A 22,528-nucleotide genomic window follows, 5' to 3' on the forward strand; every position below is an offset into this window, starting at 1 on the left:
AGTTACTACCTCCAAATTGATTATCATTTATTTATACACATATATAGCCCAGGGAGTATCTGCCTACAATATAAAATTTATGGAAAAAAATTTAATACATTTATTATTTATAAGTTATAAGAGTTTGGGTATTAAATAGAAGTCACATTATTTATAAATAGTTTACTTTATAATTTTATGAATTTAAGTATATAGAGTACATTATATTGGTTTTAAGAATTTTGCGTAATTAACAATCTTATACATAGGATACTATATTATATTTTTTGGAATTTTCTAATAAGCCTCAGTAATGACATGCTAAAATGACAACATTATCACTTTAATTTCCCATAAATCCATAACCTATAAAGTAAACCTTATCATCTCCTCTAGACCTCTTCCGTCTGGCATTCTATATACTACCTCCAATCCTTAATATAAGATCCTGTTTGACTTTTATTTTGGTCCTAAATATAAGACCCCAATCCACTTTGTTTCTCATATTTTTACATTTTTTTTCAAAGTAGCCCTTCTAACAATGATAATTCTAGTTAGTATGCTTGATTAGTAAGGATATTTTAGGAAAGACAACACCTATCTAGGACAAATAACTAACTCAACTTACTTCTTTAATCTCCTCAAATTAGTCAACTGGCTCTTATAATTAGGACCAGAGGTAGTATCATCTAACAAATTTTTTAGTCCCGTTTAAACCATATGCAAAATATTAACATTATCACCTTTATTTATTTATCTATTCACTTCCAATCAATAAAGGACGCTTTTATCTTAACTTCCCCTTTTTCAAACATGCACATCCCCATGAATTATAATACTATTTCAATCTCAGCTACACATCGGCATTTGTGCTCAGTATATATAATTGAGCACCGCGAGATTCTCTCAACAACGACATGTTATAATGGTATTTTAAAGAGATAATGTGATATATACTATTATTAAATTAATTCAGTAACTTTTTAAATTTTTTTTAAAATAGTCGACTTACTTTTATATTTAGAATTGAAAGTATTATATTTCTTTGAATTATAGTGTTATTTCTTTAGTTTGAAAATTTCAACTACCCATTGACATTTCACATTCGTGTCCAACACATAATAACTGAGTATGATGTGATTCCCTCGATAACGCATGACGTGATTTCCACAGTAACAACAGGCATACACACACTCTTTTTCGCCATTTTTTTTCTTATTATTTTTTTCATTTATTCCCTTATAAATAAAAACATATTTAAAAAATATTTCTTATATATTTATTATTTTTAACTAATATTAATAGTTTTTTAAATCACACAATTCGATTGTTAGATCTCACAAGACGAGAAGGGGGTGTTTTATATCTGGATGAATTATAGTACTATTTGATTTTGAAAAAATCCTAAAAAAATTACTATTGAATTTTCAAATTTCAAATCAGTATTGGTTTTTATATTCTTAAAAAAAAACAATAACTATCTTTAAATAACACATTTTTGTAATAATTTCTAATCTAGAATTTTGAAATTCAAAAATTATTTTTTTCTGATTTTTTTCTTTTCAACTAATAAACATCGATATTTGTGTTCCATACATATGATTGAGCATCACGTGATTCTCGCAAGTAAACTTTACCTCCGCTGTCTAGCAGTAAATCTATATACTAGCTTCAATTCTAAGTCTAAAAGTTTGTTTGATTTTTATTTTGATCCTAAATATAAAACTCTAATTTATTTTGTCTTTTATATTTATCTATTTTTTTCAAATTAGTCCTTATAATAATAGTAGTTATGACTAATACACTTGATTAGTAAGAATATTTTTTAAAAAAAAACATGAATTTATTATAAATAACTAGCTTAACAAACTTCTTTAATCCAATCAAATTAGTCATCTAGCTCTTATATTAAGGATCGGAGGTAGTGTAATTACTGAATTATTTAGCTAATTTCAATCACATGCAAAATGCTACCCCTAGTTTCTAAGAGTTACTTTGATTTTTAATTTGGCCCTAAATATAAGATCCCAATCCACTTTGTCTTGTATATATATATATTTTTTTTCAAGGCAATTTTTTTAGTAATTGTACATGTTAAATGTTTCATCAAATGAGACTTAATTAGGAAGGATATTTTATAACTAACTTAACTAATTTTTTTAATATACTCAAATTAGTCAATTAACGTTTATAATATTGAAGGCACGAGGAAGTAATAACATTATCACATTTATTTATTTATTCAGTTCCAATCAATAAATGACACTTTTATCTTACCTTTCCCATTTTCAAACATGCGTGCTCCGTGAAAGGAGCTCTTTGAGTATTTTATTATATCTCTATGGATTATATATAGTGTACTATTTTATCTTATCCTTCCCCATTGCTTATTCTTTTTAAAAAAATTGAGAAAAAAATCAAGAAAGAAGACTAGTATTGTTTTCGTACAGTAGCATTGAAGCTTTTATAAGTGGAACATCACATGTTGAGCCTTACTTGTAACCTCTAGGCTCTAGCCATTAATTGCCCTTATAATTTAAAAAAAAAATTCAGAAAGAAAGTGAAAAGAGAAAATCATAAAAAGCAAATGTTCATCTTATTAATATTATTCTTATTAAAATATCCAGCTCAGGAAAGGATAATTTACTTGTTTTCTCTATGTGATGCCTCTTTATTTTTCCCCGCCAATAATTCACCGGATCTGGGTCGGTGGGTTATTTAGAGTTCAAGTGTAACCATAAAGAGAGAGAGAGAGAGAGAGAGAGAGAGATTAATCTATTATAATTAAAAATAAATTAAATATGGAAATATCATAAAAGTCTTATTTTTCAAATTACACTGAGCTCTGCATGACATAAAGACACGACAAGGAATTTATATCCCTTTTCCACTTGGTCTTTCTACTCCTTCCCTGTTCTTTAGGATTTAATTTTGGTGAAGTTACAATCTCATTCTGCTATTTCCTTGGCAAGGCTCTACTTCTTTCATATCAGTTACTTGTTTTTCTTCTTTCAAATTGGTTTCATTCGTGACAAAGCTGTGGTTTGGGCCCCTGCGCTCGCGCGTAGACGATGAAAGCCTTTGTTAGTTAAGATGTTACATGTAAACGTAAAATGCAAAATTATATTATATATATTGATATATATTATGTTACATCACAAACACAAGCATAAATATATTAATTTTGTATTATATAAACGCACATGTAAAATTTAATATATTATGAAATATTTCCATTTATTTTTCTTATTTTATGTAAATATTTATTAATATTTAATATTCTTTTTTTGTTAAAAATATTATGTACGTTAATATTTATATTACATATTTTATTTTTTACCTGTACTTTTATTTGTACAATATATTTTTGAAAATTTCACATGTATAATTTTTTTATTGGCATTGATAATAATTTTCAAAATGAAAAACCGTCTTCCCATATGTTTAATTGAAGTTGAAAAATAAAAATGCCAGCTGGGTTCTAGGACAAAGGGTTGACGCCTTGACGAAATGTTTTAAACGCTATTGCCCAAATCAATTTAACTCTTATCTATATTTGATACATTAGACTAATAAAAAGACCATTGACCATTGACCATTGACCATTGACGATTGAATATTATTCAGTGAGGGTGGAACGTTAAAATAAACTTTTCTGATAATTTTAAAATGGAAAACCATCTTCCTTTGTTTAATTTTATATAAAAAAAAATAAGAAACATGATACAAAATCTTATTTACTTCTGTTATCCAAAAAAAAAATGAGAGACATAAAATGAGAGCCAGATTATTTAGATTTTATTATACAATTTAAATCGGTTCCAAAGACTTTCACATATTATTTATCATTTATTTAAATCTGTTTATTATATTATTATTACATGTACTTCTAAATGGTTAGAAATAATTAAATTTCTGCAACCAAGTATCTTTGTTTTCACATTGACGACGGCATGAGGAATAATAGTGTATTTGGTAATGTTAAAATAAGTAGGATTTGGTAATGTATTTATTGGTTTTCTGTATTAATTAAAGCTGATATAAGATACTATATATGAAATATGATAATTATTTGCCAACTAATATGCTAGCCATATAAAAACTTCCACTATGCACCAACGCACCGTCTTGAGTAGTAGTGTAGTCAATATAAGTCATATTAATACACTTGTTAGATAAGTCTTTTTAAATTATAAAACATCTTGATTCTTGGGTCATAATGCCAGCTAAGTCGCAACTTCCAAGAAGAAAATGGTCGTGTTGTTTTGCGTTTTGCGCTGGGCTTGCTATATTATATTACATACATGCATAAATACATACATACATATATATATATATATAATTTAAAATGCAGCTCATGGCGGGAGGGATGATCTACATCAACTTATTTGTTATCTATATAATGCTTCTCTATTTACCTTTCTTCTCCACCTAATCTTTGATCTTTCTACTCATCTTTGGTTCTTCAAGATTTGGTTGGTGAAATCACATACAATCTCATTTTTCTGCTATTTCTTCAGTAAGGCTCCGCCTCTTTGTGTCATTTACTATCTTTTTGGCTAGATCCCTTCCTTTTTCATCTTTGGATTCATCCTCTTTTTCTTCTTCACGTTGTTTACTATCTTCTTTTGGCTGTCATGGTTGTATTTTCTGTTTATATTTACTTGATTAATAATCAGATTGATTAGCAAGTTTTAAATTAGTAATATTTCATATTTATTAACTTGTTTGTGGATGTCATGTATATATTTTTTCCCCATATGCTCCAACTCACAACTATAACCAATTCATATATATCTCGTTTACACCATTTGAGTTTAATCTGCAAGAGGCAATGAGTGAAGGAAACCAGCAGGAGCAACTGCGAAGTTATGCCAGGAGGGGAGAGTGGTCAAAAGTATTTGAAACATACAAGCAAGAAAGGACACTTCGTATAGCCAAGATAACGGGGACAGGAGACACATTGTTACACATGGCTGTGTCTCATGGGGAAGAGCACGTGGTGGCAAAGATGGTTGACTTGTTAGTTCAAGAAGAGAGCTGGAATGTGAATATCATTCTTGGCGCTGAGAATGATAGAAAGAACACTCCTTTACATTTAGCAGCAAAAAGGGGGAGCGTTGAAATGTGCAAGAAAATTGGTGGTAGGGACCCCTTATTAATTGCTAAGCGCAACACTGTGGGCGAGACACCCATTTTTCTGGCAGCTCTCTATGGCAGAAGAAAAGCTTTTCTTTGGCTTTATTATATGTATATGGGAAGGCCTAGAGTTTCTTCAATTGACTTTGCACACTGCATAAGGGACAACCATGATACCATTCTTCACTGTGCAATTGCAGAAGGGCATTTTGGTAAATCTAAGCTAACATTCATTCTTTCACATAATCTTTAATTAATGTACTTATGATTGAGTACTGCTACATGCAGATGTGGCCATCGAAATAGTTTACCTTTATAAATATCACTTGAAAGAGATGATGAAGCGCAATAAGGAAGGGTTGTCTCCACTTCATCTCTTAGCAGCACAACGTTCAGCTTTCGAAAGTACTGCCCTCCTTGAACTATCAATCTTTGGCCATCCAATTTATTGTAAGTGTGCATACAAGTGTGTGTCTGTGATTTCATTTGGCTTTCTTTTGATGCATTATGAGCTTCCTATGACAACGTTTGAAAGTACTATTTTATACTGTTGAATAGGATTGAGATTATATCTCCTTTGTATAGCCTCATTTCAAAACTAAAGGCCACATGCTTGTCAAGAATACAAATATGTATAAAATGAAACATGCCACGCAAAGAACCAATTAGATGTACAAACATTTTTGGAAATAGCTCATATATTAAAGATATGAGGGAGTGTATTGTACTTTTTATATATAAAAATAAAATACGCATGTGGCTTGTTTCTCTGGATCTTTCAAGGGCTTTCGAAAGCTAAGGAGAAGAATCGGGCCACTTCGCTTGAAGAATTGCAAAAACGTAAGTACGCTTTACAAGTTACTCCCTGGCTATTTCCTTTAGTCCACAACAAAAAATAGTGCATCTATTTTAGTTAACATTAGCCTAGACAACTTGCTTTTGACAATATGAAACTATGATGTTTGGAAGATATAAGATATTTAACGTCTTAAACTTAATTTGTTAAAAGCGTACAAACATGCATGCATACATGTTTTTTTGGTCAAATTTACATTTGTTATCTTATTTCCCATTTTTCATGGGATAAGGTGCAAAATTGCCTTAGAAGTATACAGTTAGGAGGTACGAGTGTTTGGAAGTTTTTGAAGTTTCAATTTCACCACGAAAGTTTAAAAAATGTAACAATATTACCTTCACCGTTACCCAAGTTAATTTTGACTGTTAATTTGACCGGATTGCTTGTGTGTCGTCCCACATGACATGCCACCTCGTCATCTCTCCCTTCCTCTCTGCCACATCACCTCCACCTCGTCATCTCCCATTATCTCTCTCAACCTCAAGTTCCCAAAAAAATCCTCTCTCTCTCTCTCTCTCTCTCTTCTCTCTCTCTCTCTCTCTCTCTCTCTCTCTCTCTCTCTCTCTCTCTCTCTCGTCCTTTCAAGTTCCTAAGGGGTCTTCACGTCGGACACCATAACCGGACGCTGTCAGCTACTGGACACGGTCTTCACATCCTTCCACGGAGAAGCTGGTTGGAACACTATTTTGGTGCTGATGGTTTTCTTATTCGATGAGAGTGGTGAGATCTGGGGCAGAGGGATGAAGGTGATCGCAGCCTGCAAACGGTGAGGAAGACGGAGACCGGCAATCCCGCAGCGGCATCAGCATCATTCTCTAACACAAACACACACCTCGACCATCAATTAGATTTAGTAACTTGAACCTACTGAGTAACATTGAGCTTGGATGGGTTGAAGAGGGAGGGCTCGACGTGGTTGGTGCCCCATTCCATTGTCATTGAAGGTGTTCATTTCGTAGTGAAGGAAGCGGAGCATCTCATCAAGCAGCCATTGAAGAAGATGGGCAAAGTGGGAAGAGTAGGGAGAGGTGGGGGGCTTGCGATCTGACATTGAAAAAGATGTAGGGGGAAACAGGTAGCAAGATGAGTATTATGGCGTGGATTATTGAAGCTAGAAGTGTTTTGTTTATGGCGATAAGTCTTATGGGAGAAACATTGGATTTTTATGGCGATCTGACATTGAAGAGGATGCAGGAGGGGTTGGAAGCAAGCAATATGAGATTTTCACTTTAGGATGGTGGTTGATGCAACAGCATCTGTGCTTCTTCTTCTTCTATTCTCTGGTGAAGCCGAGTAGTTTGGGATATGATTTGTTTTCTGGGTCTGTGCTTTCTGATTTGCTTGCTTGTTTTTCTCTTCTTGTTGATTTCATCTTCTTTTCTTGTTGATTTCTAGGTTCTTGAAATATGCTTGCTTATTTCAGATGAATTTGAGTTGTGTTTTTCTGGGTTCTTGATTCCTGTGTTTGTTGAAATCTGCTTGCTTACTAATTTTCCAGTATGTTGGTTGATTTTCTGGTTGAATTTTCCGGTTAAATCTGAGTAGAAGATAGAGAGATTGGTTGGGGAGAGAAAGTGGGAAATGATGAGGTGAAGGGTGATGTGAAAGACAGGGCAATATTGCTATGTTCTTTCTTTTTTTTTTTTTAACTTTCAAGGTGATATTGAGACTTCCAAAACTTTTGAACACTGGCTGTATACTTTCGGGACAAATTTGTACTTTATCCCTATTTGTATTTACCATTGATTATTTGACTAAACAATTCAAGGAGTACAAATAAAAATAGAAAGTGAGAAGTATAGTGAGTCTCACCTAACACGTGAGACCAATCAAGGAACAGTTTTCTCTCTCTTTACATCTTTGGTTTCAATTAGATCTAGATCGGGATAGAAACCATCTTTAAAAAATAGTCTAAAGGGAGCATATATTATTTTAATTATGTACTAGTTCTGGTTCTAATTATAAGACCTCATTTTTAAATAAGGTCTTGTAATTAGGACCAGATGTAGTATAATTATAAATTACTTTTAAATAATAAATTTCTTAAAACATTTTGTCTGTCTTAATCTGCATATGAGTTCTGAATATTTTTAATTTTACTTCAAACAGGATCGTCTCTTATATATCGAATTTTGGTCAAGCTTATCAAGTTTATACATTGGTTGCTGCGATTCCTCCTGCTATACCTGCTGTCACAATATTTTGTACCAGGTAGGCCATGTCGAGCAAGAGCTCACAACATGTACAGTCTATTTAACGAAAAGCATGCGCATATGCATATAAAGACCCACACTGATGGTATAATTTGCATCGAAAAATGATTGACTCGGAATAACATGAACGATATATATATATATATATATGCGGACCTGTGTATATATCTGTCCCCACTCAAGTTTATTTATGTATGTGTGTATATGATAAATTAAATAATGATGACGATGATGCCCCCATAAATTAGGATTTTGAACCCACTCAATTGATTGAATGTATACATACAATTTTTTTACGTAATATTTTGATTTGAACTGACTAAAGTTATGCATGGATGCATACATACATGTTTGTGTCTAATTTGCTCTATTTTTTCTCTTAAACTAATGCATTATAATATATTCGTTGTTGGTTAAAAATACATCTTTGTAACTAATATGAGTTTAGTAGCAGGGAAAAATACTCATTCGGTCCTTAATATAAGACCAATTTAACTAATTTAATTAGATTAAAGAAGTTAGATAAGTTAGTTAATTATAAAAAATATGATATGTTTTTTCCTAAACACTATAATCATCTTTCTTAATATCCTTATTCCCTCTTCTACTTGATTATGATTAAGGGAGTATCCACATGAGTAATTTAGAAAAAACTGATAAATATGATAAACAAGTCTTATATTTAGAACCAAAATCAACTCAACAATTAGATCCTATATTAAGGACCAGAGGAGTAATAATTTTCATGTCGTCTGTCATAAAAGAACAGGTGCTATAAGATCAATTACGACATTTGTTATGTACCTGGCAACAAATGTCATAATTAATCAATTACATGACTCTTATTTGACCAAAGACAACACTTGAGTAAGTTTTTTTCCTTGAACAAAGGAGAGAGGAATAGTGTGTCTTGCCTAATACGTGAGACCCAACAAACTATATATAAACTTCTCTCTCTCTCTCTCTCTATATGTGTGTGTGTGTGTGTGTGTGTTTTGCTCAAGTAAGATCTAGATCTGGAAAGAAACTGTCTTTTTTTTGGGGGGGGGGGGAGGGACGAGTGTAGAATGAACATATTTTATTTTAATTATGTAAATTATAAATTTCTTTTAAATAATGAATCTTTTTACAACATTTTGTCTCTGCCCACCCACGAAGGCTTCTAAATATTTCTGAAAATGCACCACATTGAATTGTCTCCGATAAAAAAATAGCTGTGTTAAAATAAAAGTTATTGGAAGAAGAATGATTGAACACACTTCTTCTTCAAGGTATTTGAGAGTAAGGACGGAGGAGGAGTTGAGACTATTAGAACTCTAAATCTTTTTGAGTTACATTTCCAACGTATGAAGATTATCTTCACTCTTTATAATTTTTTCAACTCAACAAAAATTTGAGGGGGGACAATTAATTTCAACAAGTAGTGTTTGGGAATCGAGTGGGATATGGTTTATTCTTATATTAAGATGTTAAGAAACTAGCAAATTTTGTGACTTAATATTTTGCAGAAAATTGGAAAGATATTCGGTGGTTGCTGCTATGCGTCGCGTTATTCATGCTGTTACAAGGGTCTGAAGCAGGTAGGCCATGTCATGTAAGAGCGTACGTGTACAGTTTATTTAATGAAAATCATGTAGATACATACATATAGGCGCACTGATATTGATTAATGATTAATGATATTTAATGAAAATCTTTTGATGCAAGTTTTATATGCTAAATTAGAAAAATAAATATAATAATAAATAATAATTAATCATGCCCCCATATCTATTACAATTTTGAACCCTCTTAATTGGTTGAATGTACACAAATTTATATTTCATATTTGAATCTGAACTTATTAAAGTTGTGCCCGCATGCATGCATAAATGCTTGCGTGTGTAATTTACTCTTTTTCCCCCCTCTTCACTTTTTTCTTATTTTTCATCGGTTATCATTTAAGGATTAAGTTTTTGTCCACACAACTTGTGTACCAATTAACAAAGAATAAGAGAAGAATAGTGGGTCTCACCCTAACACACGAGACCCACCCGAGTATATATATTTTTCTTTCTTTCTTTTACATGTTTGGTTCGAGTTAAATCTAGATATGGTAAGAACCCGTTTTGGGGAAAAAGTCTAAAATAAACATATTTTATTTTAATTATATATAATCATAAGTTACTTTTTGGTCCTTACTGACCTACATAACGATCCTGAATATATGTAGTCCTTGGGAGATGGTTCCGTCAGATACGAAAGATGAAGGAGAAGCACAAATGGTCACTTCAAATAATGAACCAACTTCTTCGGCGTACATCAGATAAAGATATGTCACAAATCATATGGAGAACGGTCTCTGAGCAGCTTTCGATTTCCTTGCAACCAGAAGATGATAATGGTAAAAAGATTCATGAAAATTTCAATATGGAGCATTACTATTATACTTTTCATATACAGGACTTTGACACTTTTGGAATCATATAAATCATTCATCGCCTCCAATGATGGTCACCAATTTTTTTATGACAAATTTATGACGCGTTTGTAAATATGCCCTGTACTTATTGTAAATCTCTTGTCCTCATTCTTCTGATGCCTTGCAATGATAGTCGAATATTTACCATAAGTGTGTGTATATATAATGGTAAACACTATGAGCATATTATTTTCCCAAAAAATTTTGCGATTATAAACTAATTTTATGATTTGGATTGTGAATGGCATTGGTGCATAGAGTTGAAGTTAATGACGACACCAGCATCCAGTACAATAACTATTGAGACGCCCCTAATGATTGCTGTGAAGAATGGAGCAGTAGAAATGGTGGAGAAGATTCTAGAATTATTTCCATCAAGTATTAAAGATGTGAATCTTGAGGGAAAGAACATAGTTCTACTAGCAGCAGAATATAGGCAAACAAAAGTATATAGGTTTTTGTGGAAGCAGAAATGGCTAAGTGAAAGCCTATTTTGGGATGTAGATAAAGAGGGAAACAATGCATTACACTTGGCAGCAAGGCTGGGAGTGGAGTTTGATTGGCTCAATCCCGGGGAAACACTCCTCATGTCTGGGGAAATCAACTGGTTTGAGGTGCGTATCTATATATTTGCTATTGATGAGATCAACACAAAAATTAAAATACTCAACAAGAAATTCATACTAATGAATGAATTAAAGCATATAACTATTTCAAAGATTTATTTGATATTAAAATATATACACCTAGTAAGTAGATGTATATACATGGTGACGCAGCTTGTGAAGAATACAATGCCCCGTGGTATGTTGGAGACATACAATCAGAAAATGGAGACCCCAGATGACATTTTTAAAGAGAGTCACAAGGAAATTATGAAACACGAGGGAGGGTGGGTGGCTAAAACCTCACAAGCATGTTCTGTGGTGTCGACCCTCGTTGCATCGGTGGCCTTCGCCACACGAGACACTGTGCCAGGTGGTTATAATGCCGAGGGCTTTGCAATCCTAAGAAACAAACCAGTATTCAAACATTTCGTAAGTTCTTCGATTGCGGCCCTCTTCTTCTCCCTCATTTCCACCATCTTCTTTCTGTCCATAGTTGCTTCTCGTTCCCAATCTGTTCACTTTTGGAGATACCTTCCTTTAAAACTTTACTGGGCTATGTTCTTGATGTTCTACTCTATTGCTTGTTTGTGGATCTCTTTCTGTTCTGGTGGTTTCTTCATGTTCGATGATGACGATCAAAAATTGCGCAAGGCTCTTCCAATTTTTATTTTCATGTCATCAATGATCGTCCTTTTGGTTATCACACAGCTCCCCACATTCTTTGCTCCCATATTGTCTGCCATTCCTGCCCCAAGACGCAAGCGTACTCATCCCATTGAATACCTAAGCACCAAGAACAAGGAAAGCGGCACAGATTTGAACCATCAAAATTAATTGTCTTGTATTATTCAAATGACACCAACCTTCATCATTTTTATTTTTAAAAGCTTGATGTTTTTATTTCTTTTCTGTTTGGAATAATATATATATTAGTGTATCTTGCTCCTTCATGATGTAGTTTGAGTTTTATAATTATTATATCCTTTCAACCTCACTTATATAACTTCCTCAGTGATGGGTTTCGGGGTTCTCATAATGTTCAACTAATAAGCCTATTGAGTAATTTAATTAGTTGAATCGATTAATTAATTTATTGGGATAATTATCACTTATAAGTATTCGGATGTTCAAATGGAATTAAATTGATTAATTACGAAAGTTTCATATCAATTTAAGTTGACCTTCATGAGTAAAACATAATAAAGTGCAAGGATTCGTAAACTCAAGCCTTAAAATTGAGTTAAAATGTGGTGTGATTCTACTACTCATTGCCTATTTGTTCTCTTCCTCAGTTTTTTCCCTAATATGTCGGGTCTTGAGGGGAAACTTTTGATGGGATTAGGGAAAATGACGTAAAAACCATGACCTTGCAAATGAGAGATCGAAGGGTGCATGCTGGTGATACGATAAAAACCATTCACTCCGCCACAAGCGGCATGGTTCTGATATTATGTAGTTCTTGAAATTTCATGTTAGTTTGGAAATTTCAGGAAGGGCATTTTAGTATTACAGGAAGGATTACACTGATTTAATATTCTTTCATCTTAATTTTGGATGTTAAAAGGATTTTATTGAATTGCCGGCCAAAAAAAAGGTTTTATTGAATTGATGTAAATATATAATCATGTTTTACATTGAAAAGATAATTAATCTATAAAAAAGCAACCAAGCATGTTTAATGTGATAATGTACAAACTATTGTACTACATTCAACTTAAATATAAAATCTAATTTATAGTGTTTATTACAATATAAAATAAGTTCTATATTTAGGAAGGTACGTGGTACATTGTATTACTTCATGATCTATGGCACCAAGTGAACCCTGAGAAATGCTTTCAGCTTTGGCCCATCATAAATATGGTACACCAGTTATGGATGATTTCTTCCATGCGATCGTCTCTCAGCTTATAATATTCTTTCCTATCTTTATTATAAAGGGAAATTCCAATAAAATCCTGTTAAAATATCTAAATTTTTAATTAAGGCTTATACTTTTAATAAATCCCTAATTAGGACATGAGCACTAATTTAGAATTTTTGAATATTGTTAAATAACCAGAATACTTCTTTTTAATTAAAATGAATAATGGATTATTTTTCTCCCCAAAAAATCTCTCACTTCTTATGATTATTTTTAAGACCAAAAAACACTAAAATTTTTTTTATAGTGTATAAAATTTGATAGATAACTAAAATCTTCAAAAATATTTTAATAAAAATTTTTAAATTTCAACATAAATAGTCTTGAGATAAATATTTTTATTTTACATTTGTAAATATTTATTTTAAGATCTTAAAATATTTTAATTACAACTTAATATAAAGTATTTTTTTTATAATTAAGATATTTCAAAATCTTAAAAATAAATATTTGCAACCTGAAGATACAAAATATTTATTTAAAGGGTACTTATATTGTAATTTAAAATGTTTGATTAAAATAATTTTAGAAGTTTTGGTTATATCTATACAAATTTTAAATATTATAATATTATTTATGTGTTTTTTAGTCCCAAAAAAATCATAAGAGAAAAGAGGAACCATTTGGGAGGGATAAAATAATCAATTTTTTAATTAAAGCGGAGCATTCTAGTTATTTAACAATATATTCAGAAATTCTTAATGAGGCCTCATAGCCTAATTAAAAATTTATCAAAAGTGTAGCTCTCAATTTGGATTTATGTATTTCCATTGGATTTAATTGGGATTCTCCCTTATTATAAACACCTAATAATAATTTTATATAAATTAATAAAGTTGGTTAAAATTAATTATATTTTGTAAAATATCAAAATCATCTCAATAAAAATTATTAGTTGGAAAACCTTGACTAATTAATTAGGAAGTTTTATATAGTTAATTAGATATATTAAGTGAAAAAAAAATTGATAATTTAGGCAAGATATGTTACATTATATCGGAGATCCTCGTAATAAAAATTAGAACGAGTAGTAAAGTGAATGTTACTTCAAGTGAGATGGCTTCTTTATTGTTTTCATATGGAAGAACAACACATTTTACACATTACTTTTTACTACTTCAATTTTTTTTATTTTAACTCATTTTGCCGTTCTATGTTTTTTTTCCTAAACTCTCGTACTAGCTAGAACAGTAAAAATAAGAAAAAGCCAATTGACAAACCTTTAACATTTGTGAGATGCCACCAACAATCTAAAAGGTGCAACATATTGGGAAAGGAGATTCTCCTCTTCCCTTCACATCCTTTTATCTCTTCTTATTTTTTAACTATTAGGTTAATTCATTTCAACGGTTTAGATTAATAATTTAAAAATTATTTATAAAATATTTTTAAAAGTTTATGGGCGTTCCTGCTTTTCGTTCTCAATCCCTTAACTTTTGGAGATTCATTCCTTTCATGCTTCACATTGTTTCTTTCTTGATCTCTCTCATGCTTCTTGACAAATCCTTAAAATTTACGCGTTTTTTGGCTCGCCAATTGCCTTCCTTACAATTGTCTCACTACCCATATTCACGGGTCCTACGTTGATGTCTATTTTCCAATGTTTCACCCCCTAATCACAACACGGAAAAATATTTTAAGATGTTAGATACACATGAAAAAATAGTTTAACACGCTGTATGTACTATAAAATATTTTAGAACACTAGATATACTTAAAAAAAATATTTGAGGATGCTGGATGCATCTTCACTTAAAAAATTAAATACATTACTTATAAGTTATAAAAATGCTGCTCCATATATTGCTTGGGTATTAAATAGAAGTCACATTATTTATAAAGAATTTGTTTTATTATTTTACGAATTCAAATTTATATAGTACATTTTATTGGTTTTAAGAATTTTGCGTAACAATCTTACAGGATACTATATCTTATCTCTTGAAGTTTTCTAATAACGTTCAAGAATGACATTATCACTTTAATTTCCCATAAACCCATAAACGATAAAGTAAACTTTATCATCTCCTCTACTATCTGACAAAATATCTTTATACTAGCTGCGGTCCTTAATATAAGAACTAGTTGACTAATTTGTGTAGATTAAGAAAATTAGTTAAGTTAGTTATTTGTAGTAAATAGGTATCATCTTTCTTAAAATATCTTTGCTAATCAAGTGTATTGATTAGAATTACCATTATTATAAAGATCACCTTGAGAAAAAATGAATAAATATGAGAGACAAAATAGATTGAGATCTTATATTTAAAACTAAAATAAAAGTCAAATAAGCTCTTATATTAAGGACTGGAGCTAGTATCACCCACCAAATTTTTTTAAAAAACAAAAAAATCTACCAAATTTTTTAGTCAGTTTAAACCACATGTAAAATATAACATTATCACCTTTATTTATTTATTTATTTATTCCTTCCAATCAATAAACGGCGCTTTTATCTTAACTTTACCATTTTCAAACATTCACATCCCCTGAAAAGAACTCTTGAGTATTATATTATATCCCGATGAATTATAGTGGTAGTATATTTCAATTTCAACTGCCCATCGACATTTGTGTTCGACATATACATAAATATATATATATATATATATATATATATATTTGAGCACCACGTGATTCTCTCAAGAATGACATGCTAAAATGATATTATTGTTATCGCTTTAATTTCCAACAAATCTAGAACCTATAAAGGAAGTCATGTTCAATCACATGCAAAATAATAACATTATCATCTTTATTTAATTCTCTATTCATTTACTCAGTTCCAATCAATAAACGACATTTTTATCTTAGCTTTCCCTTTCTGAAACATGTGTCCCGTGAAAGAAACTCCGTGAGTATTACATTTTATCTCCATGAATTATAGTGCTATTTTTCTGGCAAAAAAATTTCAACACATTTGTGTCCAATATATTATAACTGAGCATGACGTGATTTTCACAATAATGACATCAATACACATATTCTCTTTCATCATTTTTCTTCTTATTATTTTTTTCTCATTTATCTCCCTATAAAGAAAAACATATTTTAAAGAAAAATTATATTTCCTACATATTTATTACTTCAATTTCAACTACCCAGCGACATTTGTGTTTAATATATATAATTGAGCATCAGGTGATTCTCGCAGGCAAACTTTACCTCTCCAGTCTAGCAATAAATCTATATACTATGATTTACCGAATTTTTTTACTTAATTTCAATCATATGCAAAATAAATAACATTATCATCTTCATTTATTTATTCAGTTCCAATCAATAAATGACACTTTTATCTCAGCTTTCCCATTTTCAAACGTGTGCTCTCCCTGAAAAGAAGTCTTGAGTGTCTTATTATATCTCTATGAATCATAGTACCATTATATCTTATCTTTCCATATTGCTTTTCTTTTTTTTAATTTGAGAAAGAAGATTAATATCCTTTTGGTATAGTAGCATTGAGGCTTTTATAAGTGGAACATCACAGGTTGAGCCTTACCTGTAACCTCTGGCCATTAATTTTTGTCCTTATAATTCAAAAAAAAAATTCAGAAAGAAAGTGAAAAGAGAAAATCAAACCTTCTAAAAAGCAAATGGTCATGTTATCAATATTATTCTTATTAAAATATCCAGCTCGGAAAAGGATAATTTACTTGTTTTCTATGTGATGCCTCTTTATTCTTTCCCGCCAAGAAAATGTAAGACAAAAAAGTAAGAAAAATTAATTAAAAAATTTTAATCCCACTTCTTTAATTTTTTTTTTTTTTTAAATAGGCTCACTAAAATTTTCCCTCCGCTCGTCTCCCTTCCATTTCTCTCATACCAAATAGACCCTATCCCTTTAAGATTTAATTTTGGCGCAGTTACAATCTCATTCTGCTATATATTTGTTTGCTAAGGCCCTACTTCTTCATATCAGTAACTTGTTTTTCTTCTTTCAAATCGGTTGCATTTGTGAAAAATTTAATATATTATGAAATATTTATATTAATTTTTTTATTATATGCAAATATTTATTAATAACTAATATTCTTTTTTATTAAAAATATTTTGAACATTTTTATTTATATTATATATCTTATTTTTATTTGTATTTTATTTATACATAATGCGTTTTTGAAAATTTCACATATATTATTTTTTTTATTGTTATTGATAATTTTTAAAATGAAAAATCATCTTCCTATTTATGTTTAATTAAAGTTAAACAATAAAAATGACAACTTTCTATCACTATTGCCAACTTTTTTAAATTTGGGAAGATGACAAAAGTAGCAACATCCAAGAAAGAATTAGTCATCATGTTTTGCGTTTTGTGCTGTGCTTGTTATAAAGTCTCTTCGTTTTCCTTTCTTATACGCCTCACCTTTGATCTTTCTACTTATCTCTGGTGAACTTCAAGATTTGGTTTGTGAGTCAAAATCTCATTTTGCTATTTTTTTAAGTAAGGCTCAGGTTCTGATTTATTATATCTTTGTGGTAAATCCTCCCCTTTTCATGTTCCGATTGATGTTCTTCTTTTTCTTCTTTACGTTCAATTGGGTGCCATGATTATATTGTGTACTTAGGATTCTTGTTTGGTCTCCGACTTCCATGCAATAACTAGCTATGACCTATATATATATGTATATATTTCTCATTTACACCGTACCATTGCAATTTAGTTTGAAAATCTTTATTATTTGAAAAATATATCAATGAATTTGACATGTCCTGTGACTTTAAAAATATACCTGAATTCAAGCTACACTTCTATTGTAGACTTGTACTAAAGGGATAGAGTGAGGAGCTTTCTAGTTCCTAATTGACGTGTGCTAGTTATTGTTTGGATAAATATTCGTTGATAATTAAGGAAATTGAGTTGAGTCGAGTAGTTTAACTCAATATAGTATATGCATACAGCTGAGAGTTGAAAATGCGCATATGAAGATGCTACTGTTTTAGTTCAAGTGAGAAAGCATGCTTGAAAGTGGAATTGGTTTCAGCCAAAAGGGTTTTAATTAGGCTTGATCCATTATCCAACATAAGACATTATCCATGTTAGTTAATTAATATCCATTGCAGCCAATTGTGTAGGAGACAATGACTTCGACCTTCAAGACGTGGAGAACTTTTGTAATGAAGACAAGTGGTCAGAAGTCCTTGAAAGGTGCAAGAAAAACAGAGAGCTTCGCACAGCCAAGAAAACGGACACAGAAGACACCGTATTACACATTGTGGTGTCTCATGGGAAAGAGCAGATGGCGGAATCCATGGTGGATTTTGTTTGTGGAGAGGGAAGTAATGACAAGGATGGGATGCCGGAAGTGGATGAAAATGGTGATGAGAAGAAGCGTGTCATTGGGGCTCAGAATGCTGATGGTAACTGAAAAGACAGTAAAACACAAAGGAGCTAATGCTGTATGAAGTATCTTATTTCTTGCATAGTGAGGTGTACAGTAAGTCACTATATATAGACAATGAGATGTATAACAAGCAATATGGACATAAAAGAAAAATCTAGAATGACAAAAATCCACGTAAAAGCCCATTAGTCATTTGGGCTTTGTGATGTTCAGTGTTGGGCTTCAATACTCCCCCGCGAGTGGAACTAGGCTGGCAGCACGGTGAGACTCGATCTCAGAGTGGCAAATCTGGATGATGGTAGTGGTTTAGTAAGAATGTCAGCCAGTTGATCCTTTAAAGATACATGAAGAACATTGAGAAGACCAGCAGCAAGGCGTTCTCTGACAAAGTGATAATCAAGAGCTATATGTTTAGCTCTAGAGTGAAATACAGGATTAGAAACTAGATAAGTTGCACCCAGATTATCACAATACAAAAATGGAGCCTCAGAGAGAACAATATGTAATTCATGAAGGAGTTGCTGAAGCCATATCAGATCACTGGATGTTGTAGCTATGGCTTTATATTCTGCTTCAGTACTTGATCGAGCAACAATAGGTTGCTTCTTTGAACTCCATGCTACTAGATTAGGACCAAAATAAATGGCAAAGCTAGTTGTGGATCTTGAATCATCAACATTACCACCCCAATCAGCATCAGAGAAGGCATGTAGTTGAGATGAAGAGGATTTTCTAAGATGAAGAGCAAAATTTGAAGTACCCCATAAATATCTGAGAATCCTCTTCACTACAGTCCAATGATGTTCCTTGGGTTGATGCATGAATTGACATACACGATTAACAGCAAAGGTGATATCTGGCCTAGTAAAACTTAAGTACTGAAGACTACCTACTATACTTCGATAATAATGAGGATCATCAAAGTCAATTCCACTATAAGCTGAAAGACAACTATTAGCGGCAATGGGTGTGGAGACAGGACGAGCATTTGACATTTTAGCTTTGTCAAGAAGATCTAAAATGTATTTTGTTGAGAAAGTACTAAGCCAGAGGAGATAGATGTAACCTCAACACCTAAGAAATAATGTAAAGCACCGAGGTTCTTGACTGGAAAAGAACAGCTTAAGGCATCAACCAATTCTTGAATCACAATGGGAGAAGATCCAGTGACAATAATATCATCCACATAAATCAAAACATAAATAGTACATTTAGAATTGTGGCAAATGAACAAGGAAGAATCTAACCTTGAAGGCAGAAATCCAAGCTCAGATAATCTGGCACTAAGTCAAGCAAACCAAGCCCGTGGGGCTTGTTTGAGACCGTATATGGCTCTTTGAAGCTTACACACATGTGTTGGGTAGTTAGGATGAACAAAGCCAGGAGGTTGATGCATATAAACTTCTTCATCAAGATGACCATGGAGAAAGGCATTACGTACATCTAATTGATTAATGAACCAACCTTTTGAGAGAGCAATGGAAAGTATAAGTCGGACAGTTACAGGCTTCACTACAGTGGAGGTTTCAGCAAAATCAATTCCAGGTTGTTGATGAAAACCTTTTGCCACAAGTCTAGCTTTGCACTTATCGAATGAACCATCCGTCAAAAATTTTTCTCTGAAGACCCATTTGCACCCAATGATATTCATAGAAGGAGAAGAAGGGACGAGCTCCCATGTCTGAGTAGCAAGTAAAGCTTGAAATTCATCATCTAGAGCCTTGCACTATGACGGAGACTTGAGGGCCTGAGCAACTGAAGTAGGAACAGTAGGCATGGGACCCGAGGCATAGTGAGATGTTTTTGGGTGTACGGTGGAAACAAAATCTGGAGAGAGAGCTTTGGGTTTGAAGATATTGGCTTTAGATTTAGTAATCATGTGATGGGTAGGTTGAGGGGGTTGAGGTGATGGTGAGAACGGTGCAGAATTTGACATTGCAGAATTTGGTGGGGAAGAGGACGAAGTAGGTGACGGCTTAGAGGAGGGAGAAGGTGACGCCAAAGTGAAAGAAGAAGGAATAGGGTTAGGTAGAGTGCTTTGACTTGGGTTAGGTGTGGTGTATTCATTTGGGCTTTGACTTGGGTTACGTATGGTGTGAGCATTTGGGCTTTGTGATGAAGATGGGCTAGGTACCGTGTTTGGGCTAGAAATATTGGTTTGTAAGGGAAGTGAAGGCAAAATGGTTAAGGTAGATGGTTTGGGTTGTGTAGTGGATTGGGTTGTAAAAGGAAAGCAATTCTCATCAAATATAACATCTCTTGAAGTGTACATGCGTCCTGTAGGTAGATGAAGGCAAAGATATCCCATGTGATTTGGTGCATAGCCGAGAAACACACATAGGTGAGATCTTGGGCTTACCTTATTTGGAGCATAGGGCCTCAAATTTGGCCAACATCCACAACCGAAAATTCTCAAAAAAGTGTAGTCAGGCTTTAAGTTGAATATCAATTCAAATGGACTTTTATTATTCAAGACTGGATTTGAAAGCCTATTGAGTAAATAAACAGCTGTATCGAAAGCATGAGTCCAGTATTTTTGAGGGACAGAAGCATGTTGCATTAGAGCTAGACCAGTTTCCACGATGGTTCTGTGTCTTCTTTCTACAGTATCATTTTGAGTGTGAGTGTGAGGACATATAATTATGTGATTAATGCCAAAGGAAATTAAATCCTTGTTTAATGGTCGAAATTCTCCACCCCAATCTGACTGAAAAGACCTTATTTTGGAATTAAAAAAATTTTCAACTAGAGTTTTAAATTGATGAAAGACAGTGCGAAGTTCACTCTTAGATTTCAAGGGAAAAAGCCAAATATATCTGGAATAATCATCAACAAAAGAGGCATAATACTTAAAGCCGTTTACAGATAATATTGGGGAAGGACCCTAGACATCACAAAATATCAGTTGGAATGGAAAAGTAGAACTATGAGATGATAAAGGAGAAGGTAGACGATGACTCTTAGAAGAACGACAAGCTGCACATTGATGAGTAAAATCTTTTGATGAAACTGGAAGAGAGTTTGACTGGAGAATTTTCTGAACAGTGCGGAGAGCTGGGTGACCGAGACAAGAATGCCAATGTGAAAGAGAGGTACGAACACCATAACAGGCTTGAGGAGAGACGGAAGGAAGAAAGGGGTACATCTTATTGTGGCTTGGAGCTTGAAGAAGAGGTCTCTTGATCTTTTCGTCCTTCACACAAAAATAACCAGAATGAAACTCAAAAAACACATCATTATCAAAGCAAAATTGATAAACAGACATTAAATTTTTAGAAATAGTAGGAATATGTAAAAGGTCATTAAGAAGAAATTTGCCATAGTAAGGAGCAGAGTTGAGATTTAGATTTGAAAAATTATGAGTCATGTGGTGAGTTGCTCCAGTGTCTGGATACCATAGTGAGTCCTCCATGTTTGAATATTCAGAGTAGTGAGAGGAAAGAGATGTGGAGAGGCTTGCAAGGCATGATTAGTTCTCTGAAAGCAAGTGAGGGCAGAATGTCCAAAGCGTCTACAGAGTTGGCAAGGCACATCTTGGTCTGGTTGAAAGGAGGAGAAACGAGCACTTCCTCTGTAATTTCGTCCCCCAGTACGGCCTCTATAGGGACCACCACGGAAAGCATGACCTCTTCCAAAGTTGTTGTTATAGCCTCTACCATAATTAAAAGTGTTGTAGCCTCTACCAAAACCTCTTCCTGAAAAGATTCTGCCACCACGTCCTCCTCTCACAGTAGGCATGAAAGTGGTGTGGACCACTGAATTAGCCAAAATATCAGAAGAGAGAGAAACGGGGTCCTGAGGAGCCATACGCTCTTCGTACTGTAGTAGGTGGCTCAAAAACCTTCTATGGAAAGAAAAGTACGCTGGGTGGAAAGCACAGTAACAATAGTGTCAAATTCGGGACCTAGTCCAACAAGAAGATAAGTAATAAAATCATCATCAGCAACGGGTTTACCTGTGGCAGCAAGAGAATTAGCTAGAATGGTAGCTCGTTTATGAT

The 22,528-nt window shown here is 32.7% G+C and overlaps 2 protein-coding genes across 2 annotated transcripts; one reads left to right on the top strand and one right to left on the bottom strand.

Moving 5' to 3' along the window:
• Positions 1–4,307: 4,307 nt before the first annotated feature.
• LOC114712998 (ankyrin repeat-containing protein ITN1-like) lies at positions 4,308–18,552 on the top strand. Its single transcript, XM_028897575.1, has 10 exons — positions 4,308–4,498; positions 4,811–5,330; positions 5,407–5,568; positions 5,902–5,958; positions 8,084–8,185; positions 9,696–9,767; positions 10,400–10,570; positions 10,907–11,262; positions 11,428–12,019; positions 18,260–18,552. The coding sequence occupies exons 2-10, from the start codon at positions 4,814–4,816 to the stop codon at positions 18,550–18,552; spliced, it is 2,322 nt and encodes a 773-aa protein (XP_028753408.1). The 5' UTR covers positions 4,308–4,498; positions 4,811–4,813.
• Positions 18,553–20,254: 1,702 nt separating this feature from the next.
• Positions 20,255–20,800, bottom strand: LOC114712999 (extensin-like). Its single transcript, XM_028897576.1, has one exon. The coding sequence runs from the start codon at positions 20,798–20,800 to the stop codon at positions 20,255–20,257; it is 546 nt and encodes a 181-aa protein (XP_028753409.1).
• Between the last annotated feature and the right edge of the window lie 1,728 nt (positions 20,801–22,528).

The sequence above is a fragment of the Neltuma alba genome, unplaced genomic scaffold (genome assembly GCF_004799145.2).
Source record: "Neltuma alba isolate B1F8T4 unplaced genomic scaffold, ASM479914v2 tig00011408_pilon, whole genome shotgun sequence".
Classification (NCBI taxonomy): domain Eukaryota; kingdom Viridiplantae; phylum Streptophyta; class Magnoliopsida; order Fabales; family Fabaceae; genus Neltuma; species Neltuma alba.